Source organism: Haliotis rufescens, unplaced genomic scaffold (assembly GCF_023055435.1).
Source record: "Haliotis rufescens isolate VD_foot unplaced genomic scaffold, xgHalRufe1.0.p SCAF_19, whole genome shotgun sequence".
In the NCBI taxonomy this organism is placed as follows: Eukaryota; Metazoa; Mollusca; class Gastropoda; order Lepetellida; family Haliotidae; genus Haliotis; species Haliotis rufescens.
The window spans coordinates 19,229,502-19,255,912 of NW_025963879.1; the positions used below are offsets into that span (position 1 = coordinate 19,229,502).

Consider the following 26,411-nt stretch of genomic DNA (forward strand, 5'->3'; position numbering starts at 1 on the left):
ATTAATTTCGCAAGAGCCCTTGACTCGGCGTGTATTAGAGACCTGTCTGGTATTAGAGACCCAGCGTGTATTAGAGGAAATATAGATATGTTTTACAGTTCATATGGGGGTGATCGATCGGCAGCCATTTTCTGTGAATCGATATGTAGGCTATCTATGTATTCATACGCACGTTTTTTTTGTGAAAAGGCTTAATATATTTGAAAGGGGTTTCCGTAGCAAAAAGGAAACCTCTTTTTAACCAATCAGAATCAAGCATTCATCAATGTCATGGTAGAATTCACCTCACCTCATCTTTCAACGTAACAACGCTAGACCCCATGACAAGACATGTAACAACGGTGAGGATGGATATGTTCACCTTTTTCGCAAACTCCTCGTGTCATCACTATTTGATAGTGATTCATAAACACATGCTTAAGATACAGTCGGAACCGTACAATGGTCTCTGCTTTTAGAAGAGACTTATAGGAGGTGCTCTATCACTCTGTGTGACACACCCATGAAGATCCATGGGTAGAACAGGACTTCAGTAACGCATGTTTGCCGTAAAAGGTGACTATGCTTGTCGTAAGAGGCGACTTACGTGATCGGGTGGTCAGGCTCGCTGACTTGGTTGATGTATGTCATCATATCCCAATTGCGTGGATCGATGCTCATGACGTCAATCACTGGATTATCTGGTCCAGACTCGAATATTTACAGACCGCTGTCATACAGCTGGAATATTGCTGAATGCGGCGTTAAACAACAAACAAACCAAACCAAACCTCTGTATGTCATCATATCCCATTTGCTTGGATCGATGCTCATGATGTCAATCACTGGTTTGTCTGATTATTTACAGACCGCCGTCATATAGCTGGAATATTGCTGAATGCGGCATAAAACAACAAACAAATAAACCAAAACTTTGTATGTCATCATCATCCAGAGTCCACAGATACTGCAACAGCTTGCATATGCACTTCAAGCCCAGTGTGCTAGCATTCCCCAACGTGTGATCTGTACACTTATTTGCCCATGTGCAGGAGGTGCCAGGCAGTACTTGATGCAAACTGGGACACATGAGATGTTGAGTTTCCATGACCGTGACCTTATCAAGAAAAGTAATCAAATGCAGTGAAACATCTGAAAGATTTCCAGTATCCAATCACATTGAATAACATTTTTCAATCAATTAGACTGTAGTACAGACTCCCATTTATTTTACTCTAAGGTATCCTATACTCGTCCATGCTATAAAATTATGTTCTGACCATATTTTCTTGTGGCCTTTACATTGTCCCATGACAGAGTTATCTCCCTTCGTATTCCACACAATATCACTTCTGGTTTTGTTTTATGCTCAAGGTTTCTTTGTATTCTGGCATTTGTTACATTCTATGTTGTGTATGTATATAAGTTCTAAGAGATTGTGAGGTAATGGTGTGATGTAGGTAGGGCGGTTTATTCTGGCATTTGTTACATTCTATATTGTGTATGTATAAAAGTTCTAAGAGATTGTGAGGTAATGGTGTGATGTAGGTGGGGCGGTTTATTCTGGCATTTGTTACATTCTATATTGTGCATATATAAAAGTTCTAAGAGATTGTGAGGTAATGGTGTGATGTAGGTGCGGCGGTTAGTTTTAGGGTAACAGTTGAGAGGCATGGCGTGTTACGGAGGGCTGAACAGATTGTGTCTCTGTGTGTGTGATATTCTCAGTTGTGTTCATTGATTTCACAGCAGACATATGTATATATATATACACACATCAAATAAGTGTACAGATTGTTTCATCCTGTTTTCCCGGGGGTAATTCCTACAGTGAGTGAGTGAGTGAGTGAGTGAGTGAGCGAGAGCAATATTTCAACTGTATCAAGTCTTGACCAGTGGTTGCTAGCACGGGCAGTGATCAACTCAATTAGGGCATATTAATTGCCTTCCAAAAGAAAGTGTACACCCATGTTTGATGGTTGCTCAATATGAAATTAATGGTTATTCGAGGTGATGTATTTGATACAGGTTACATAGTTGTGTATTGGACCCAAAGTTTGTTGTGTTTCACCGACTGTTTTCTGCCGAGTAACGTGAGTAATATTTTGGGTCAAATCCACAAATCCACAGGTGTTAGGGTATATAGACAGGCACACAATCTGCCAGGTCACACATCACAACGACCCAAACCTTGCAAGTCAACACTATCAACACCGTTTTTCTGACCAAATCAAGACATTCCATTGGTTAATAGTATCACTGTCAACAAATACCAATGCCCCAGCCATATTGCCACCAACCCAAACCAGGACTGTTATTTCAATAATCAGGGCTTGTAATAATAACCTCAATTTTCTCTTTATCACATGATAATAGATTGCAAATTCTCCTGTTCTCATCACGCATAGACTCTGTGTTGACACAGCGGCCAGATGGCGGACGCGTTGTTTGCTCTCATGAGGCGCAGTCCCATCTGTCACTTATCCACTAGACCAGGTCAAATCCATCTCCTGACAATGAACTACTTGGTGCAGTTCAAGAATTGACAATCTCTTCCATCAAATTTTTACTGCCAGCCAAGAGAGCTAAGCCGAAACTTTCCTGTCCGTGACTGAAATGTTACTCATTTTGCCCAAGTTGAATTTGAAAGTTAGATTAGATACCTGTCTTAAGACTTTAATGCTTTCAATTACAATTAGAATTGTTTTGGGAGTCAAGGTTTTACTAAATTAGAGATGGTGTTTAGAATGCTATCAATTACGTTGGTTCGGAAGATTTGATTGATTCTTTGAGTCACTGAGTTCAGTTTTTGTATTGCTTCTCTGTCCATTGCAACAACTGCCATGTCAGTCAAACCTGGAACAAGATTCAATTAGGAAGTTACATCATGAACACTAGTTGTGAATAATGAAGGCTTTGATTAACTGAAATTTGGATTCATGAATGTGTTGTTTTTTCATATTAGTAACTGTTGTTCAATAATTGGATGGATATTTTGTGTGTCTCCTGCCACCATGAGGACATGGGTTAGAATAGGTCCCCAACTCCTTTTTGTTGGTCATTATAGATTCTGCTTCTATGAGAACATGGTTTAGAATAGGTCCCCAACACCTTTTTGGTTGGTCATTATAGATTCTTCTTCTATGAGGACATGGTTTAGAATAGGTCCCCAACACCTTTTTGTTGGTCATTATAGATTCTGCTTCTATGAGGACATGGGTTAGAATAGGTCCCCAACACCTTTTTGTTGGTCGTTATAGATTCTGCTTCTATGAGGACATGGGTTAGAATAGGTCCCCAACACCTTTTTGTTCGTCATTATAGATTCTGCCACCTTGAGGATATGGTTGTCCCCATTTAGATGTTGAGGACATGGGTTGGAATAGGTCCCTATCGCCCTATTGCTGGTCATAATTCAGCCTCCATGATGACATGGGTTAGAGTAGGTCCCCATTTAGATTGGATGGTCAAGTTCTGTGACATACCTGAGTGTATAACATCATTGGAAGTTTGTCAGGGTTTAGTTGTACCAAGTGATGTGGAATGGATGCAAGTAAAATGCAACGTGTGAATGTTTGAAATTGTGAGTTCAAATCCCCAATGTGTCCTAGTTATATGTCAAGGTTTTGTAGCACTGTATCAATGCTTGTGAGTTTCACCAAATTGGTATATGTCAAAGCCTTAAAGCCAAGTTGGTCGTCTGCTTGCTTGCTTGCTCTACGGTGACTCGCTCACACTACACTCACTCACTCACTCACTCACTCACTCACTCACTCACTCACTCACTCACTCACTCACTCACTCACTCAACTCACTCATTCCTTTGTCTGATCCCGGGTTTATAAGTGAAAACATTGAAATGTTGGCTTGATGCATGTTTTATTTGACATGAAAATTTGTTTCAAACAATATTGTTTTTTCAAGAAGAATGTTCATGGTAGACATAAATAACATCATTGATACACCATCTAGGGTAACATGACAGAGCGTACATTGTCAGATGTTTAACAAGTACATCAAAGTGTGATATGAACATTTTGAGCATAGGTCATCAACTTTCATCACTCTAAACAGAGTTGTGTAACAGGATTGTATTCAATAGTCAGAAATATCACAGCAGCCTGCAAAGTGTTATCAGATCTATAAATAGACCATATGTCCATGGAATGAATACTGACCCACACATCCACTGTGTCCCTACGTCACAACTATTGTGACCACCAAATCCCATAACGGGATCGTATAGCTAAGGCCTTAACTCCCGCACTTACAATTGCCATAGTGCTGAGGTCGCTTTGAGGAACGGGGCCCTGGAAAAGTACTCAATTTTTACAATGATTTTGGTGTGTACTATATGACATTTGTCCTGGGTTACCTTGGTAATTTTTGTTGGAGCTCTCATTCAGAATGTATTCAACAATTTAACTTCTTTTATACCTCTGAAGACTTGATGGACTGGAAATTTATTTAGATGGTGCAGTTACACAAAAAGACCGTTCACCTATAATTTCCAAATTTTTCTGGTAAACTATACATTTTAGAAATCACACCAATCAAAATGTTGTTAAAATATATATCTTTACAATTTGCACCAAACCTTCTACGCACTCCTATGTTTGGGAATAAAATCTGTGAAACAAATAATTAAACAAAGGGCCCAGCCCGGTGTGACTTGGGACACACTCAATACCCATACCCTGGACATGGAGCATGATTTGCATGATAATAAACAACAAATATAAAAACAACAGCACTGTTTCTTGCAACCTGATATTTGACAAATAACAACACAAACGGTAACATTAACAAGGCTCAATAACAAGTCAACATTGGGCCACCATGCTGGTGTGTGTTCATGCTCTCCTTGAAATATGTTTCATTGCATAATGAAATATAACAGGGACAGTGTTTCATAACTTAAACTGCCATTGCTTAAATTTGATGCATTCTGCCTACTTTTTAAAAAGCCAAGAACTGTTTTACAACTCGATCTTAGTTCTACAACTGTCAGAACTTGCACCAAGATCTCTTTGTGGAATGATTCCTCAGTATTTAATGATTGTTGTTGATGAGTTTCTGAACCACAGATCTTTTGATCCAAGGTAGGACGCCTTGTAGACGTGACAAGAGTTGCTACCCCTGTCATTATGTTATGTCGCCATGTCCTGCTACACTGACAAGGTAAGGATGGCATCTGTGGGATGACTCCATACCCTGCTACACTGACAAGGTAAGGATGTCATCTGTGGGATGCCCCATGTCCTACTAGACTGACAAGGTAAGGATGTCATCTGTGGGATGACTCCATTTCCTACTAGACTGACAAGGTAAGGATGTCATCTGTGTGATGACTCCACACCCTGCTACACTGACAAGGCAAGGATGTCATCTTTGGGATGACTCCATGTCCTACTAGACTGACAAGGTAAGGATATCATCTGTGGGATGACTCCACACCCTGCTACACTGACAAGGTAAGGATGGCATCTGTGGGATGACTCCATGTCCTACTAGACTGACAAGGTAAGGATGTCATCTGTTGGATGACTCCACACCCTGCTACACTGACAAGGTTAGGATGTCATCTGTGGGATGACTCCACGCTCTGCTACACTGACGAGGGAAAGGTGTTATCTGTTGAATGATTCTACAACCAACTACAATAGCATTAAGATTGCTCTGTGGAGCCCTGGATGAGGATCTTGTTCTTCAGGCTAATTTTTGTGCAGTGATTGTCGTAACTCCAACACTTTATGAAAGATTTAAGACATTTTTCATACAATAGCTGTGTGGAACAGGGACAAGGGTCTTGCTCTTCAAATTGATCTTTGTACATTTACAGCTGCACCTCCAATACTTTAAGATGTATTTCCCCAATTGTAGTTAGGATCATTTATTGGATGGTTGTAGTCTGTTTAGAACTGCATACATTACCATTCGATGATTTACTGGTCATGGGTTTGAATCCAAGATCAGCTCCTATTACGATTCTTGGTTCATCACCACTATACCCATGTATGGCTTCACCAAGGTGTTGACATCTGCAACCGCTCTTCAGGTTTTCTTCCCACATTAGGCTGGGATGTTGTCATATAACTGAAATATTGGCTTAAAGCAGCCTTAAAGGGGCACTGATCTAATGCAATTCCCCGGACTGGTTGTTGCCTTTGTTATTGTTTTTTCCCAGTGAGTACCCGGATGTATAGCAGAAATCTAGACTAGTTCGCGACCTCTGTTGCGCCATTCGTAAGCGCATTAGTAACTTTATTGGTAGTAATAAGGGCGTATAGTCACATTGATCAACAAAATAAAATACAGTTTTCGAGATAAGGAAATGTAGGTATCTTTGAGGGTAGCATCGGTAATGGTGACGAAGTTTTGATAAGTAACCTGCTTGGTAATTTTCGATTTTCGTTTATACTATTTTGACTTGCAACACAAAGTAAATATTTCACCTGAGCCTTTTTTATAGTGTGTATATTTTTTTACTGTCAAAATGTGTAACATTTTCAAATTTATTAAACGCCTAAATATTCAGTTATTTTACAAAGTGACTGAAAAACATTTCCATCTGTATTATTATGATAACGAATTCCAAACATTTTGATGTTTAATGTCATCACCAAGAGACTGAAAATGTTATGTTGAAAAGTACATTTCTATGTTGTTTGGCTTCTAATCTTACATAATAATCTGTTGTGATGTTTGTAGGCCCTTTTGATCGTCTTAATCAATCTGGACAGATTTTTTAGTTGTGAAAACAACGTCTATCGCACATTGAAGAATTTCCCAACCAAGACGTAGAGAAACAAGGACGAATCGGTTCAATGCTACAGCAAATGAAGGAAGCAAATACCATAATTACAACCTACCAAATTTATGTGTATAAATTTTAGGCAGCTTCCTTGTTCGAGGAATGTATCCGTGAATATCCACACAAAGGAACAATATCCCACTCGTCTGCAGCTGTACAAAGAAAATTATTCGATGTCACGTGTCTCTGTAAAAATCAAATATTTTAAAAGATATATATCGTTTCGGGATATTATAACCCGTGTTCGTTTCTCAACTGATCACTTGGATTGTTTCAGGTGTTTCACATAGGTGTCAAGTCTCAAGGGTCGGCTGAGAAATCCCACGTGACAACTATTTTCATAACGTCCACGGTTCCTAAAAGTCCATTGAGTGATAGATAACAATGATCAATCAATCAACGTATTATCAGTTAACCCTTTGAACAAAGTATGTTGTTTTTACATCGGCACTTCACGCCATGATATGAGTGTATTCCCTTTGTTTTAGTAAACCTAGACATGTAAACACTCCCTTTTGACATATCCACTGTGCAAGATAACAGTGATTAATCAATCAACGTATTTTCTGTTAATCCTTTGATGACAAGGAACGATCCGTTGATTTACCCAAAAAAGTAAATCAACTGATCATTCACCTCTTACTGGTCTGCCACGTGCATATTACATAACACACATTTCACCTCACTTCAAACCTGTGTGTGGACGTCCATCTGTCAAATGTCCGTTTTCCGTTTCCTTCTCCCAAACCTTTAAATATTTCTATAAAACATGCTGATGGTGAACTGGTGCTTTTTAATAATTTGGGATTTTTTACATTTTTAAATTATTTTATTTTCATGACATGTTTGACTTTACTGAAAAGGTGAACTGGTGCCTTTTGACCACTGGGGATTTTTTTAGAAACTGAACAGTATTTTTTGTCTTTTCTTAACTAGGCATGTAAGCAAATAAGACAGCTTTTCACTTTGTTCTGTCAATTTGTTGAAAATAATTAATCTGTAGAGAATTTATACATGTGTATAAACCTGGAACTTCAGAAGCATACTGGTCTGATCACAGGATAATCTGAATATCTGTGAGACAGTAAAGTAAGCATTGATAGCATTGGGATATGCATGACAGGTACTATAATTATGTTAGAGAAGTGAAAATTGTAATAGAATTACTAATCTTTTATTTTTAGATAACCATTTGAAATAAATGCAGTGTCACAATAATTTGTATGGTGTCTTTTTTGTGGCTGCTTTATTTGCCCAAACGCAGTCAAGGCCATGTTGGACAAAGGTATCCAATGGAAATGAGGCAAAGGTATATATGGCCAAACTCTCTTTCCAGATTGCACCAGATCGTGGGATATGTCATCTCCTGATGACTCTTGTTGCAATTGATATTCCACTATGATTGCTTTTATGAACGTCGCTTCTATGCAATATATGACATTCTGTTTTTGTACCTTAGGGTACAGATGTTTAATAACCATCTTAATTGATTGTGTTTTTTACAAACTTAGTATTTGTGTTGAAAAAATGGAGAAACGTCTTTGATAATCTGTTTGTAGAATTAATCATAGAAGTACTAAGGTTAAAGAAAATTTGTTTTACCAAATCATTTTTGAAAAAATTCAAAGAGATGTCACCTTAGAAAATATCACAAACAGTTTTTCAAATGGCTTCTAGACAGCTGCTAATTTGGCTATAAATAATTGTAATAATATGGTAAAAAGTAAGCATTGACAGGTCAAGGTCACTAAAAACATTTTAGAATGTGACATAAGTTTCAATAACAAGAAAATCAGTAAACTTCTCCCAAGTAGCAGAAAATCAATTTCAATCTTTAAAAGTTCAGAATTCAATTTTGGGTCTTAATTATGTCTCATTTGGAGGAAATTGGTGTCATTTATGGAAAAGCTAATGAAATTTATCATCCTTTTTATGCTTGGTGTATGACTGGAAGGGGGAAAATAGATGCCATTGACAAGATATTTCGCACATTGATTGCCTAATGAAGAAAAGGATGTGAACAGTTTTTTCACAGCCAGATTATGGTATCCTGAGGGACAAATTTCAATTTGACATAGAAAGTTTCCCAAGCACACTGGCCATCATTGAAAGTAGTGGTGGTTGGGTTTCTGCCACCTTCTGACATTTACAGACAAAATTGATGGTATTTGTTTGCATCCAGAATTCATAATGGCTGTCCTTAAACCGTTACTCCATGGGGAATCGGTGGAACAATTGGTTTCCAGTATCCCACGCCTTTTATAAGGGCTGACATCAGAACAGTATCGATGCTAGGCTCTAGCTGTCACTTGGCTGATTGTGTCTCACCGTGCTCACCGTGCCCACCATGGCATGGATTGTAGCTCATGCTTTTAGTCACTAGTTTGCCTGGTCTGTGGCATTCATCAGTTGCTTGTATCAAAGGGTTAGGGACATTCATCAGTTGCTTGTATCAAAGGGTTAGGGGCATTCATCAGTTGCTTGTATCAAAGGGTTAGGGACATTCGTCAGTTGCTTGTATCAAAGGGTTAGGGGCATTCATCAGCTGCTTGTATCAAAGGGTTAGGGACATTCATCAGTTGCTTGTATCAAAGGGACAGTAGCATTCATCAGTTCCTTGTATCAAAGGGACAGTAGCATTCATCAGTTGCTTGTATCAAAGGGTTAGGGGCATTCATCAGTTGCTTGTATCAAAGGGACAGTAGCATTCATCAGTTGCTTGTATCAAAGGGTTAGGGGCATTCATCAGTTGCTTGTATCAAAAGGACTGACTTTTTGACAGAAATATATTTGGAAAGAAATATGTCCTCATTTTTTTCCATAAAATAAAACTTTTCACTGGACATGGAGGATGTCCTGAAAAAATATGTGTCGTAAAGAGCAAATAATTTTCAGGTCCTCTTGTCACAGAAGTGAATTGTGTGTTTTGAAGCAGTGATGGAAAAATGATCCTGTCTCAAAAACCAACATTCCCTCCAACCTGGTGGGTGTACCTCACTTACCTGGCACCCTGCAAGGATTTATAGGGATTCTCTGTACTGCCTAGGTGAATACAGAGTTATAGTCTGTATTTTAACTACATCCAACACAGCCCCCAATGCCACACTGATGAATATAGAGTAAGCGAGCGCTTACAAATACTCAACTGATGATATCAAGTGAGCTGTAGTTTAGTTTAAGTACTCACTATCCTATTGATTTAAATAAATCAGTGGTTGGAAGTCATCTAAATGAGATGTTATTTGCAATATGTTGCAATTATACTCAACGGTTCAGTGTTAAGCGTTTGTAAATGAAAGCGTATGTCAATCATTTGTTATCACACAGTACAAATTGTGTCCCAAGTATATAGAATAGACTATACCCCCAAAACATACTGTCTGGGGATTATCACACGTTTCTGGTTTCTTAATTATTGAAACATAGGCGCCATGTAAGTGAAGGGACCCCAATCCAACTTGTGTATCTGCTACCTTACATCTTATGATTGCAGCGACTGGTCAGTTAAAGATGGCCCAATTACATACCAGTATATGCAGTCTCAGTTCCAAACAGGGAACTGAGGGCAACATTGAGATCTTGACTGCATATTGGCACTATATCATGGAGCATAGTCTCCCATAAGGAATATTCACTTTCTAACTCACTTAGTTGTCTGTAGGTTTTTGCCACCATCCACTTGGTTCCACTACAGTGACCAATGTGCAGTCTGTTGTACTGATCCCTTACCATGGTAGAGTTGTTTTCACAACTCACTGCTGAAAGCTGCTTGACTTTGTTTATGTTTTGAAGATGTTGTTTTGTTTGTTTGTTGTTTAATAGTACTTGTTGCTACCCTGTCTGGCGCTCGGCATTAAGGGGCTAAAGCAAGGACTGGTCGGCTCGGAGTCAGTATACTGTGTCTGAGTGGGGTAATCATGTTAAACTGCGGCATGGTATTTCAGTGGGCTAGCACTATAAATCGGCATCAGTCCGGACTAGTACAAGCAGCCACACACACACACATGTGCATGCACGTCGCTATATAAGTGCAATGATCTTGGATGCGACGTTAAACCCAATTTCACCTTCACCTTCACCTTCACCTTCACCTTCACCTTGTTGTTAAATGCAGCACTCAGCAATATTCCAGCTTTATGATGGCATTCTGTAAATAATCGAGTCTGGACCAGACAATCCAGTGATTGACATGAGCATCCATCTATGCAATTGGGATACGATGACATGCATCAACCAAGTCAGCGAGCCTGACCAGCTGATTCTGTTAGTCACCTCTTATGACAAGCATAGTCGCCTTTTATGACAGGCATGGGTTGCTGAAGACCTATTCTAACCCATATCTTCACGGGTCTGTTTTGAAGATGCATTTGTTTAATCGTTTCCCCAATACATCCTTCCTATTGCCAAACATTTGTGGTTGTTTTTACAGCCCTTTGAAAACTATTGACTGCCACACTGGCAACGTGAGTGCAATAGTCAGGTAAGACTGTCATCATTGGTTTACAGATTCTACAATTGGAAAGACAAATTATTTCTTAAGCACCATTTTTTTTTATTTATCCGAGTGTGACATAACGTGTTCAGCACAAAAACAAACAATAGATGAACTGCAGGACACTAGGTAATATAGGTTTGATGATGAGGCAACTTACACTAACACTCCACACATGGCAACATCTTCAGATAACAAAGAAATTGGTTTATGATGTCTTTCACCTACTGACCATGGCCATCTTCCACAAAGGGATCTTAGCATTACAACTACCATAAGCCTGTGTTAAAGTATTGGCTGTTATGTTCATCTTAGCACAACAACTACCAGAAGCCTATGTTAAAAAATGGGAGTTATGTTCATCTAAGTGCTACGACTACCGTAAGTCTATGTTAAAATATGGGAGTTATGTTCATCTAAGTGCTACGACTACTGTAAGTCTATGTTAAAATATGGGAGTTATGTTCATCTCAGTGCTACGACTGCTGTAAGTCTATGTTAAAATATGGGAGTTATGTTCATCTAAGTGCTACGACTACCGTAAGTCTATGTTAAAATATGGGAGTTATGTTCATCTAAGTGCTACTACTACTGTAAGTCTATGTTAAAATATGGGAGTTGTGTTCATCTCAGTGCTACGACTGCTGTAAGTCTATGTTAAAATATGGGAGTTGTGTTCATCTCAGTGCTACGACTACCGTAAGTCTATGTTAAAATATGGGAGTTGTGTTCATCTCAGTGCTACGACTACCAGAAGCCTATGTTAATATATGGGAGTTGTGTTCATCTCAGTGCTACGACTACCGTAAGTCTATGTTAAAATATGGGAGTTGTGTTCATCTCAGTGCTACGACTGCTGTAAGTCTATGTTAAAATATGGGAGTTGTGTTCATCTCAGTGCTACGACTACTGTAAGTCTATGTTAAAATATGGGAGTTGTGTTCATCTCAGTGCTACGACTACCGTAAGTCTATGTTAAAATATGGGAGTTATGTTCATCTTAGTTCTATGACTACCATAAGTCTATGCTAAAGTATGGGATTTATCTTCATCTTAGTGCTACGACAACCCAACATCTGTGTTAAAGTATGGGAGTTATGTTCATCTTAGTGCTACGACTACCGTAAGTCTATGTTAAAATATGGGAGTTATGTTCATCTAAGTGCTACGACTACTGTAAGTCTATGTTAAAATATGGGAGTTATGTTCATCTCAGTGCTACGACTACCGTAAGTCTGTGTTAAAATATGGGAGTTATGTTCATATTAGTGCTACGACTACCGTAAGTCTGTGTTAAAATATGGAAGTTATGTTTGTCTTAGCACAAAGATCACTTTGTGGAATGGTACCCAGGATTTTTCCAAACATATGTACACCAAGAAATAAAAGTTATAAGTCTGACATATGCTGTAGTTCCGAAAATTTGGGCGACAGAGATGGCGAGTGAGTGACGTGTGTTTTGGATAGATGGATGAGAGGGCGACATCTTGATGTAGTAGCTGTAATAGTTATCTTTAATTTATATTATGTAATCCATGGATGGACATCTTCTGATATACTATTCTTCAAAGATTTTCAGGCCACAGCTAAGTGGCGCTATTATTTGTAATGCAAAGTTGCGTCCCCTTGCTGTTCCAGAATCCATTTGTCTTTGAAGAGATGATCGAATACCTGTATCACTTTGGGCTTTTATCCCACATTAAGCTGTCACGCCGCAATTCAGCTGAAATTAGATTGAAATGCGGCTCAATGTGGCTCTACTCACTCTGTAGTGAGAACATTCCTACAGGTATATGTGATCCCTCCCCATGCAGGTTTGACACACATAGGGACAAAGAGAAGCACTGGGTATCACAGAAAGGTCCAGCAAGTTCATGTACTTTCCTTGCTCACCTTTTCGCGAACACCTGGTATCATCACTATATGATAGTGATTCATAAACACATGCTCATGATACAGCTAGAATCGTACAATGAAGTCTGCTTTTTTCAGAGGTATCTTGTGTCTGTGGAAAGGGTTTTGTCACTTCTGTTTATGATTGTAGAAATGGTTTCGTAGCATTTGTTTCCTGGTTTGACAGAACTTGTTTTTACCAAATTTCACTTCTCAATATTCATATGTTACACTGGGATGATCTTGTATTTTAAAATAATTAAATTTAAGATTAAGATAGAGTTATGGAATCTCATCAAAAACATCTTTAAAAACAACTTTTTTTTCCTTTGGTATCTTGGACCATCTGCCTAGTCATACCAACGATACTTCCATGTCACATGATCGTAATCCGTTTGTTCGGGTGTTATACAACGTACTGCGATACTGCAGTGTCCTCTGCCCCTTCTTGCATCCAAAGATATGTAGAAACACCATACGGAACTTTTTACCAAACACACAGTACATGATGAAGTTTGTTGCGGAGTTGATTTCCACCATGAAGGTACACATGACATAGAATTTGTTGTAGTGCATGTTGCTAACGAGTTGTCCTCTCTCCGTGGAGGCCATGAGAATGTTGTCAATGATTGAGGGAAACTGGCAGACGAGGAACAAAACGATGACGGCCACCAACATGATGGTTAGGTTATGTTCTCGAGCAGCAGAATTGGACATTTGCTGTCGCTGCTGATGAGAATGTCTGAGCGCTCGTATCAAGGCAGAGTTGAGAATCATGAGAATGGAGAATGGAATCAGAAACATGAAAATTAATTGGAAGTATATCAAATAGACTTGCCGGAAAACAGTATCACTGCCAAATTCGGTTTCCTTGGCAACAGCTTGTGTTCTGTTTTTCTCATCCACCCATTTTGTGTCGACTCTGTAATGGAAGTACCTAGGTATGTTGTAGAGTATAGACCACAGGAAGATGAGTAGCATCGCTTTCTTTGCCCGTGATTTAGTGCATGTGTTAGCTGCATGCAGTGGGTGACATACAGCAATGTAGCGCTCAATGGTAAAGGCAACACAGGTATATATGGAAGCCATTTGAGCAGCCAGTGACACAGGGTATACAATTGGCATGGCATAACTGTAGTTGAAATGGTAACTCTCCAAGATGCTAGGTTCCATGCTCTCATACAAAGCTGGCAGGCCGAAGAACACCACCATGGCGACCAGAATGACATTGTCGTAGATTGCCAGAGTCACAAGGTAATACGCTGTGGAGGAACGCATTTTTCGGTGTCGGAGAACTATGATTGATAATGTGTTGGCAAGCAGTCCAAACACGGCCAGGGTGTTACCAATGATACCAAGCATGGAGAATTTAAATGTGTTGAGTTCCATCCGGAACTCTTTGCTGGGTCCATATGTCCTGTTGTCGGCATTGCTGGGCACGATGGTGGTCAGGTTCAGTATGACAAACTGGAACGTCTTGTTGAAGTCCTCCATTGTGACAACCTGGAATATAAAAGGTTAAATTATAACTTAAACATTCCCCCAAGTATATGATTGACCTATTTCACCTGCTTGCAGGTGATCACAAGGGGGAAAATACAATTAGTGGTATGTTTGTTCCTTAATAGAGTTATCTCCCCTATTGTTGAAAGCTATGACCTCTACGCATGTGCAAATCTCCTTGTGATGTACATAATACTTTGTTGATTAAACTCTTGATGTCAGAATTACAGATTTATCAGATATGCAGGGACATGAAATGAGGTATAGCATTAATTGCTTGACAAGAATTATTGTTAAATGCATCTCTTTTTCACTGTATGGTCATTAAAACAATTTGTTTTTTAGACACAAGGTTATGTGAGTTTGAAACCTGGTTTGCCCTGATTATGTTTCAAGGTTTGTCGTGCCCGTGCTCATGGTTGTTTTCAAAGAGTTAAATGACTAAGCCCTGCTTCACTTTTCCAATGTATAAATGGAACATGTGGAAATTGTTTATTGCTGTGTTTAATAAAACTGATCTTTATCAACAATAGAAGTAGGTTGGTGAAATATCATAAAGAGGGTTTGTGACACGAAATATACAATAAATATATTCCCCTATACAATTTCTTCAGTTATTGAGTATGCCTTGATATAAACATAAACATATTTATTTCCGTAAAGTGGAGGGATTGGCAAACAAGCAAATATGGCTTATCTGAGTGCCTCTCCCAAACATGATACTTATACAAATTACAATGTATTGAAAGTGGCATAAGAGTGAGTGAGTGAGTGAGTGAGTTGGGTTTAACGCCGCCTTTAACATTATTCCAGTCATATCGCGGCGTGTCAGCTTAATGTGGGAGGAATGCCCGAAGTGATGCAGGTCTCAGACGTTTACCACTTCAGTGAAACCCACGAGCACGGGTATGGTGCTGACAAACCTAGAAACATAATTGGGGAGAACCGGGATTCGAACCCACAATCATAGGTTTCTGGCGTGCCCAAGGGACGCAACTCTGCACAGCGAATCGCGGCACCTTAGATGACTGGGCCACCCGTGCCCCCCAGGTGACATGAGAAATAACATGTATTGTATAATTGACATTAGAGATGAGTTTTGTTCTGTAAGTGTTTAATTACTGGATTATCTTTCATAACTACTGTTACGTTATTATTTACATCCAGCACAACAACATCGCAGTATCATTTAGCAAAGCCAACATCTCAGACAAAATCCATAAATCGGAAATGAGTATGATTTAATCTTATCGTTACAAGCAATTCATTATTGTATTTAGTTCATTCACTAAGATAAATATGAGTTAAGTGGTTTCAGTGTTTGTGAATGTTATGTGCATTTTACTTCGTTCCATGATCCCGTTGCACTGATTCATTTGTACAGTAAACATCTCACACATTAAGTCATTTCATGTGCAGTTGATGCAGTAAGGTGATCACAAAGCCATGGTGCACCAATGCTGAGTGACAGATGTTATTCTTACGCTACATCTGGCCTAATGTAATTATCTGTGTACTTATCGTTATCCATTACCTGTTGTTTTTGTCAATCTGCTGCTTATCACAACGTATCATATATATACCAGGGGCACGGGTGGCCCAGTCGTCTAAGGCGCCGCGATTCTCTATGCAGAGTTGCGTCCCTTGGGCACACCAGAAACCTATGATTGTGGGTTCGAATCCCGGTTCTCCCCATTTATTTTTCTAGGTTTGTCAGCACCATACCCGAAGTGGTAAACGTCTGAGACCTGCATCACTTCCGGCTTTCCTCCCACATTAAGCTGACACACCGTGATACTACTGGAATACTGTTAAAAGCGGCGTCAAACCCAACTCACTCACTCACTCACTCACTCATATATATACCTCTCATAACTTGGTTTTAGTCACTCTTGCTTGATAATGGTGTAAGAATCTAAATCGAAACGTCGCTACATGCAATAAACCAGAAGTTGTTTTACCCCCTGTGAGAGGGAGTTCTTCAAATCATGAACTGTTCATGAACTGTTAATGAACTTATTGTGCCATTTAATGTTCACAAATTGTTCCTGAATTGGAAATTTCACAGGGAGCAGAAATAGTCAATATTCTGCGCATTTGTATCTCAGTGGGCTAGCACCATAACACCAGCATTATTCTGGTCCAGTAGAAGCAACACATACACACATGCACATCCCATTGTAAATAAAATAATCTTGAATACAATGTTAACTAGGGCTGCAACAAATACGCTATGAGGCAAATACGATTTGTATCCCAAATATAGGGTAACGAATACAAATATTTATTCACGAATACAATAACAAGTCAGCAGTTGATGTATTATTTGTTATATTCAGTGACAAAATACAACATCAATTATTTGATATGGTTAGTTAATTATTAATATATTATACATTTATAAACTGCACTTATTCAGGAACTAGTATCTGCTCAATTACGACAATGACCAGTGACCACAATACATGTACTGTCAAATTAAATATGTGAGTGTTAAAATTGTCTTAAAGAAATCTGTGCGTGTAATATGTTCTTATGGATATTTTTAGGTACAGGATATGTAAATGCACATGACTGCATTTTTGTAAATATTTGATTCTAGTGACCACGAATAACGAATTCAATTCATGAATGAATACGGTTCGATTCACCGAATACGCCAGTGAATTGTAACAGCCCTAATGTTAACCCCAATTCATCATTTGTTGAGTGACGATGTCATGTTTTCCACAGAATATTGATTCATCACTTCTTCTTCATTTTAGTATTTGTGTGATATCACTGGAGTATTGCTACACGTAGCATAAAACAATCCTGAATGGATGTTCTCAGAACTAAACCATAACAAATATGACAACTCATATCCATTGACTATCATCCTGAGGTTAGACTATATATCTGTGTGCTTGCTTGACCTGCTTCATATCTGATTTATTCATCTTCGCTATTGAATTCATAACATTTCTGTTACATTCCCACAAAGCAATTAAGTAAAGTTGTTTGGAAAATAGACCTGTTTGTTGTTGTTTCATTCAGGGAATGACAACATTGAGAGAGAATGCGGGAGCCATGAGTCAGAACTACTTATTGTAGATGAGGACAGGGGAGAAATTGTGGCCATTGTGTCAAAACATTTTTATTATTACTGCTGAGCACTTTTTAATCACTGATGATTTGCCACTTTATTTAAGTGTTACATATATTTTTCACCAAGCATGATTCAAAAGTATGGAATGTGAGTTTTTTTTAAAGGTTAGTAATAATAATATAATTATATGGTCAGGCAATGGACTGCGAAAATATTCAGTGGAAGATTTCTATCATTAATCACTGTTTACCGGTGCCTCGCGAAATACTGTTATAGAACATTGGTCAAAGGTATTAGCCAGCCCTATTTTTTATGTCTTGGACTTTTATGTGAAATCTTGGCATATATCCGGTTATATATGGTAGTCTTTTGGTTTTGTTTGTTGTTTAACGCCGCACTCAGCAATATTCCAGCTATATGACAGCGGTCTGTAAATAATCGAGTCTGGACCAGACAATCCAGTGATTAATATCATGAGCATCAATCCACACAATTGGGATCAATGACATGCATCAACCAAGTCAGCGAGCCTGACCATCACGTTAGTCGCCTTTTACGACAAGCATAGTCACCTTTTACGGCAAGCATGGGTTGCTGAAGACCTATTCTACCCCGGAATCTTCACGGGTCATATGGTAGTCAGTTGGCCAGCATGTATGGATATCATAACATCATAATGATGGTTGTAACACCCTTTTTCTGTCATGCCGGTGGGAAGGTTCAGTTAGAATTGCTCTTCAGCAACCCATGCTTGTCTGAAGAGGGGACTTACAGGATTAGGTGGTCAGACTCATGATGTCAAGCACTGGACTGTCTGGTCCAGACTCGATTATTTACAGACCACCGTCATACAGCTGGAATATTGCTGAGTGCAGCGTTAAACAAACAGTGCAGCGTTATACAAACACATTTCAATATAGATTAATGGAGATGGTATGGAAATATAAATTTTCTTGTGTATCATACACAGTATAATACATACCCCACCCCTATTCTGGGATGTAGGTTCAGGATAAAATGTTAATTTATATTCAGTGTGCAGTCAATGACTAGAAGGCCTGGTTTGAGCCAACAGGAGATTCAAAACTTGGTCAAAACGTGCGTTGTCAAAGAACCATTTGTGATTAATGATTACTAGACGTGATGAATTACAATCTAAACATGTTACCCTATGTAATGTTTGTACACAGTGATCAATATTATTGTGTGTGATCTTCTCATAAATGGAGGGTTTATGGCACAGCAGATCCTGTTTCGGGGTCAAATCTGAACATGCTCCGCAAAACATGACGTGATATTAATTTATTAGGAATCAATTTCATAACATGACAGCAGGTTGATGACTCATCTGATTCAAAATTTTAAAAAAACCCATTGTTTTGGCTACCTGCAAAAAAATACTTGTAGCCATATGGCTACTTGGTAATAATTTAAACTTTTAGGCCTGTCTCCATTACTCCATGCCTGTCTCTGTGGTGATTCCAGGACAGGAAAGGTCCCCAGTTCCCCATGCTTGTTTCTGGTGATTCCAGGACAGAAAAGGTCCCCAGTACTCCATGCCTGTCTCTGTGGTTATTCAAGGACCGAAAAGGTCCCCAGTACCCCATGCTTGTCTCTGTGGGGATCCCAGGACAGAAAAGGTCCCCATTACCCCATGCTTGTCTCTGGTGATTCCATGACAGAAAAGGTCCCCAGTACCCCATGCTTGTCTCTGGTGATTCCATGACAGAAAAGGTCCCCAGTACTCCATGCTTGTCTCTGTGGTGATGCCAGGACAGAAAAGGTCCCCAGTACCCCATGCTTGTCTCTGTGGGGATGCCAGGACAGAAAAGGTCCCCAGTTCCCCATGCTTGTCTCTATGGTGATTCCAGGACAGAAAAGGTCCCCAGTTCCCCATGCTTGTCTCTGTGGGGATCCCAGGACAGAAAAGGTCCCCATTACCCCATGCTTGTCTCTGGTGATTCCATGACAGAAAAGGTCCCCAGTACCCCATGCTTGTCTCTGGTGATTCCATGACAGAAAAGGTCCCCAGTACTCCATGCTCGTCTCTGTGGTGATGCCAGGACAGAAAAGGTCCCCAGTACCCCATGCTTGTCTCTGTGGGGATGCCAGGACAGAAAAGGTCCCCAGTTCCCCATGCTTGTCTCTATGGTGATTCCATGACAGAAAAGGTCCCCAGTTCCCCATGCTTGTCTCTATGGTGATTGCAGGACAGAAAAGGTCTCCAGTTCCCCATGCTTGTCTCTATGGTGATTCCATGACAGAAAAGGTCCCCAGTACCCCATGCTTGTCTCTATGGTGATTGCAGGACAGAAAAGGTTCCCAGTTCCAAATGCTTGTCTCTGTGGTGATTCCAGGACAGGAAAGGTCCCCAGTTCCCCATGCTTGTCTCTATGGTGATTCCATGACAGAAAAGGTCCCCAGTACCCCATGCTTGTCTCTATGGTAATTGCAGGACAGAAAAGGTCCCCAGTTCCCCATGCCTGTCTCTGTGGTGATTCCAGGACAGGAAAGGTCCCCAGTTCCCCATGCTTGTTTCTGGTGATTCCAGGACAGAAAAGGTCCCCAGTACCCCATGCCTGTCTCTGTGGTGATTCAAAGACCGAAAAGGTCCCCAGTACCCCATGCTTGTCTCTGTGGGGATCCCAGGACAGAAAAGGTCCCCATTACCCCATGCCCCCCTCTTGTGATTCCATGACAGAAAAGGTTCCCAGTACCCCATGCTTGTCTCTGGTGATTCCATGACAGAAAAGGTCCCCAGTACTCCATGCTTGTCTCTGTGGTGATGCCAGGACAGAAAAGGTCCCCAGTACCCCATGCTTGTCTCTATGGTGATTGCAGGACAGAAAAGGTCCCCAGTTCCCCATGCTTGTCTCTATGGTGATTCCATGACAGAAAAGGTCCCCAGTACCCCATGCTTGTCTCTATGGTGATTGCAGGACAGAAAAGGTCCCCAGTTCCCCATGCTTGTCTCTGTGGTGATTCCAGGACAGAAAAGGTCCCCAGTACTCCATGCTTGTCTCTATGGTGATTCCAGGACAGAAAAGGTCCCCAGTTCCCCATGCTTGTCTCTGTGGGGATTCCAGGACAGAAAAGGTCCCCAGTTCCCCATGATTGTCTCTGTGGTGATTCCAGGACAGAAAAGGTCCCCAGTACTCCATGCTTGTCTCTATGGTGATTCCAGGACAGAAAAGGTCCCCAGTACTCCATGCTTGTCTCTATGGTGATTCAAGGACAGAAAAGGTCCCCAGTACCCAATGCTTGTCTCTATGGTGATTCCAGGACAGAAAAGGTCCCCAGTACTCCATGCTTGTCTGTGGTGATTCCAGGACAGAAAAGGTCCCCAGTTCCCCATGCTTGTCTCTATGGTGATTCCAGGACAGAACAGTTACTGGTGCCTAATACCCCATGCTTGTCTCTGTGGTGATTCCAGGACAGAAAAGGTCTCCAGTACCCCATGCTTGTCTCTGTGGGGATCCCAGGACAGAAAAGGTCCCTGTAATGTACAAGCCTTTTGTACATTTCGGTCAGTAGACAGTGAGATGAATCATATTGTACATGTTGTATGTGATACAGCATACTACCATAAAGATATACGTTATTGCTACATGAATTAACGTATATCACCACTGATCTTACTGACTGTTTGTTTAATGTGCAAAAACAAAATGTGAACACGTTCTAAATCACCTGTTTCGATTTGGCAACGTGATTGTTCGTGTGACGTCACCTATATTTGTGAGTCTGTTCCACGAAACTACTTCTTGTAGCATAATGGCTTAAAAAGGCTACAAAAGTGCATCTAGTCCATATAAGTGCATTGTATATTACTACATAGCCATGACACGAAGTAAAATAACTTCTGTCACTGGTGGAGTGCAATTTCCCCACGTTCCACCGACCATATCCTTGTGCGAGAGACTACTTCCCGTATGACGTCACTTTGTTGACAGTTTGATCGGTTGTAGATTTTCTGATACGAGAGAGTGAAAGCCGGTTCGAGCCGAGATATGTGAGTTGACATTCAAGTATTTTATATTTATTGTACATCTTCCTAACTGAATGAAATACTGAAAAGAATAATTATATTCTTGTAATTTAATAAATGTTATTGTGCAATTCTTAATTGTGAAATTATTCTTGAAAAATTAAATAATTAAAACTGTGTGGTGGGTGGTATTGGGAGTGATCCACAATTCGCTACCCAAAGCTGTACCCCAATATCCACCCCCTGAACCGTTACAGTACTCCATTCTTGTCTCCCTCTGGGGATTCCATGATAGAATTGGCCGATGGCTGGGCAGATTGTGTTTCAGCGTGCCCAAATGGCATGGATATTTGTTAATGAGCCCAGTCTCTGGTTTGCCTGATCCAGACAGATTGAATTACTATCAGGCCACTGTATTACTGTTGTTACATAGCTGACTGCAGAACTGAACAACTTCCACTCACTCACATATTTTTCTTAAAATAAATTAATAAGGGTGTAATCTGTCAGAATTGTATATATACAACTCAACTTTTAACAGGGATAGTTAGTATCCCGGTGGGGTCTGAATGTGACTGATTGCTAGGATATGTTGTCATACAAATAGTTTTTGATTTTGCCATAGAACTCAATAATATTACAGCTGTATGCTGGCAGCCTGAAAAATATCAGGTCTGGACTAGATAATCCAGTTATGGATCTTACAAGGGCTTGTCAAAATGTTCTGAGCCTAACGAACAAAACTAACAATTTTGAAAGTATTTTTCATTTCATTTTCAACATAATCTCCCTGCTTTTCAATACTCTTCTCATATCAATAGTGAAGCCTTTCAATTCCAGTCAGGAAGAAGTTTTCTGAAGCCGCTCTGAAAAACCAATTCATGGCAGCTTTGAGGTCATCGCTGTCATCATAGTGCTTTCCATGAAGGTATTCTTTCAGTTTAGGAAACAGGTGGAACTCCCTTGGTGCCAGGTCTGGTTAGTAGGGAGGGCGCGGAAGCTCTTTGAACCCACATTGTCACTAAGCAGCCTTTGCAAGTCAAGGTGTGTGAGAAGAGGCATGCATTGTCATGAAAGAGTAGAACTCCAGCAGTCAGCATTGCCTGCCACTTTTCTTTGATATAATCTCTGGCGATGAAACAAATCAGCATAGTAGGCACCGGTAATCATCTTTTGACTTTCTAAGTTATCAACAAGGATCACACCCTTTGCATCCCGGAATACAGTGGCCAAACTTTCTTCACTGATCTCGAAGACTTGAATTTCATTGGTGCCGGAGAAGTGGATTGGTGCCATTTAATGGATTTATGTTTTGACATGGGAACATAGTGGTAGACCCATGTTTCATCACTCGTTACTTATCTCTTTTATTAATCTGACGAAAGCCTCCTCAGTAAGCTCAAACAATGTACTAAATTGACTAGTTCACTTTGTTATGGCCCATAGTTGAAAGTTAGTCAGGATTACAATTGTTTGACAAGCTCTTCTATGAGCAGCAACCCATGTCGGGGGACAATGACACGCCCTCCACCAAGTCACTGAGTCTGACCACCCGATCCATTAAGTCGCCATTTCAGAATATGAGATTCTTTAGGAGACATCAAACAGCACCACATCATAAAAAGGAGATACTATCTATTGGATTACACGTAAAGATTATTGAAACACTTATCAGGATGACATTTCTTTACTCTGATTGCCGCCGTTGTGCATAATACACCCCAGGTGTCATGTTTCAGTCACATCCATGACTGATGTAATGCTTCCCACACAACTTGTTTTATGACTTGCAAACACGCCAGATTCCAATCAATGTTGTTTAATCGTGTGGATCAACTTGCAGATGAACATATCACTTTATGTATGTCTTCCTTAATGGCTATTTCTGTACATTGATTATACAGGGTGCTATTAGTCCCACTGTTTTGATTCCTGGGAGTCCCACATCCCCATCTCTCTCGAAGGGATTGCCGACTCAGACTTTGATATTTTTATTGCTTCTTTACTGTGGTTCAGTTCGAATAGTTTGGAATAATTTAAAGACTTACGTTTGAAGTTTCTGCTAAATTACCTTTACAACTGTGAAGAAATAAAACAATGGAAATTTGCCATTTCCTTTTTTGTCCTGATTACATTGTGGTGATTTGGTCTGGTGCCATGAGGCTGCTACTGACTAATTGCCAGTGAGAAGTTTCAAAAATTGTGTTGTAAGCATCACAGGAGTTCATCAGTTCAATTCATCGGATGCATTGATATTCACGCTTTCCTTTTGTTCACTAATTTTGACTACTTGATTGTTGCTTCCATATTTAATGTCTTGCTGCTTTCCTTATTTGTTTGAATTTGTTTCCCAGGATTCACTGGTCGCTATTTTTATTCCCAAATTGGTCCAACTGGTGATCCTAAGCCTATCGGGGGATGGGTGGCCCAGTCGTCTAAGGCATCACAATTCGCTTTTGCATGCCTAAAACCCATGATCATGGCTTCGAATCCAGGTTTTCCCTGATTATGTTTCTAGGTCAACACCATAATCACTTTGGGATTTTCTCCTACATTAAGCTGACACGCGGTGATATAACTGGAATACTGTTCAAAGTGGTGTCAAAACCAACTCACTCACTCACTCACTCCTGAGTCTATCACTCCTGAGTCTATCACTTTTGGTGTTCCTGTCACGTTAAGTTGAGAGCTGACATTGCTGATATGAAGTTCAAAACAGTGTTAATGCCAGCTAGTAAGTGTTAAGTGAGACTATTTCTTATGAAAGCTTGTGTTTTGTGAAAAACATGATGTCATATAGTTATTAGAAAGAGAAGAATCTTGCTTTGTCATGTAATTATAACGGATGTCATGCCTAGTCAGTTATAACCTCCTGAAAGGATATCATGCAATTATAACCTCCTTGACAAATGTCATGCAATTTTAATCTCAAAAACGGATGAGATATCAGTTGTAAGCTCTTGAGCTGATGTCCTGCAACAATTGTAACTTCCCTAACAAATGTCATTCAAGTATATCCTCAAAGGATATCATGAGATATCTGTTATAACATCCTGAGCGAATATGCATTTATAACCTATCTAACAAATGTCATGCAATTATAACCACAAAAAAACGGATGTCATGAGATGTCAATTATAACCTCCCAAACAAATGTCGTGCAAGTATAACCTCATTGACAGATGTCATGAGATATCAGTTATAACATCCTTAGTGAATATGCAATTATAATCTCCCTAACAAACGTCATGCAATTATAACCTCAACTGATGTCATGAGATATCAGTAAAAACATCCTGAACGGATATCATACAATTATAACCTTGGAAGCAGATTTCTTTTCGTGTCAGTTATAATCCCATGTCACGTGTTTCTGTGAGCTAAGAGTGGCAATTTCCCTGCTCATGTTATTCTTGGTATGTTTCTATGAGTTTCTTACTTTTGTTCAGTCTCCCCAATATGCACAACATTCCTCTCATGCAAAGCAAATCCGTGAAACCGAAACAAAACCTAACTGGAATGCACTATTTTTTTACAAACTCTCATTTATTACCTTGCTCATCAGACATGTCATGCATGGTTTGTGTTATTGGTAACAAGTTCTCATGTGACTTACACTTGGCGTTCATTATGATGTTTTCACTATGTAGTCTTGAGCAATTATGTGTTTTGTCGGGCCCTCAGCTTGTTTTGTTTGAGTTGTTACAACATAGATAGACCCGTAAAGATCCGGGGTAGAATAGGTCTTCAGCAACCCATGCTTGCTGTAAATGGCGACTGTGATTGTCGTAAGAGGGGATCAGGTGGTCAGGTTCGCTGACTTTGTTGATACCTGTCATCGTATCCCAATTGTGTGGATCGATGCTCATGATATCAATCACTGGATTGCCTGGTCTAGACTCGATTATTTACAGACCGCCATCATATAGCTGGAGTTAAACAACAAACAAACAAACTACATAGATTATTATGTTTGATGGGAATTACGGACTTATCTTTCAGATGGTTGAAGTAAAATGTCTATAGTCCCCTTCCTCTTTCTGAGATATTTGGTACATTGTTCTTGTAGTGAGTGAGTGGAAAAGGGAGTGAATGTGTAGGGATGAGTGAGAGTGATTGAGTTGGTGGATGGATAACTGAGCAGAGAGATAAGCAATGTCATTTCATTGTTCTGTCGTGGTAACCAATGATGTCACAATTGTCTGCAAAGCATTGTGATGTAGTTTAATTGTTGCGATATCGCCTAGGAAACACCCAATAACTCATCCACTCACTATCGGGGGTAGAATAGGTCTTCAGCAACCCATGCTTGCCATAAAAGGCGACCCTGCTTGACGTAAGAAGCATCTAACAGGTTCGGGTGGTCAGTCTCGATGACTTGGTTGATGTATGTTATCGTATCCCCATTGAGTTGATCAATGAGCATGATGTCAGTCATTGGATTGTCATCATTAGTCTGGTCCAGACTTAATTATTTACAGACCACTGTCATATAGCTGGAATATTGCTGAGTGTGGCATTAAACAATAAATAAACAAACAAACAAACATCCACTCACTCATCCAATCACCTGCTCATTTACTCATTCATAAACCAATCACTTGCTCAACCACTCGCTCAGTCACTCATTTGTCAATCCCCCCATTTGTGCATT

General features: G+C 39.8%; 2 protein-coding genes across 3 annotated transcripts in view; one reads left to right on the forward strand and one right to left on the reverse strand.

Annotated features, from left to right (window-relative positions):
- Window positions 1-26,411, forward strand: part of LOC124112213 (leucine-rich repeat and coiled-coil domain-containing protein 1-like) — a 573,474-nt gene that overhangs the window by 189,355 nt on the left and 357,708 nt on the right. The gene's annotated exons all lie outside the window — the stretch shown is intronic.
- Window positions 11,325-26,411, reverse strand: part of LOC124112225 (FMRFamide receptor-like) — a 52,059-nt gene continuing 36,972 nt past the window's right edge. Inside the window, exon 2 of the mRNA XM_046472238.2 lies at window positions 11,325-14,681. Within this exon, the coding sequence (XP_046328194.1) occupies window positions 13,533-14,672 (1,140 nt within the window). The 5' untranslated portion in view covers window positions 14,673-14,681 and the 3' untranslated portion in view covers window positions 11,325-13,532. The remainder of the gene's footprint in view (window positions 14,682-26,411) is intronic.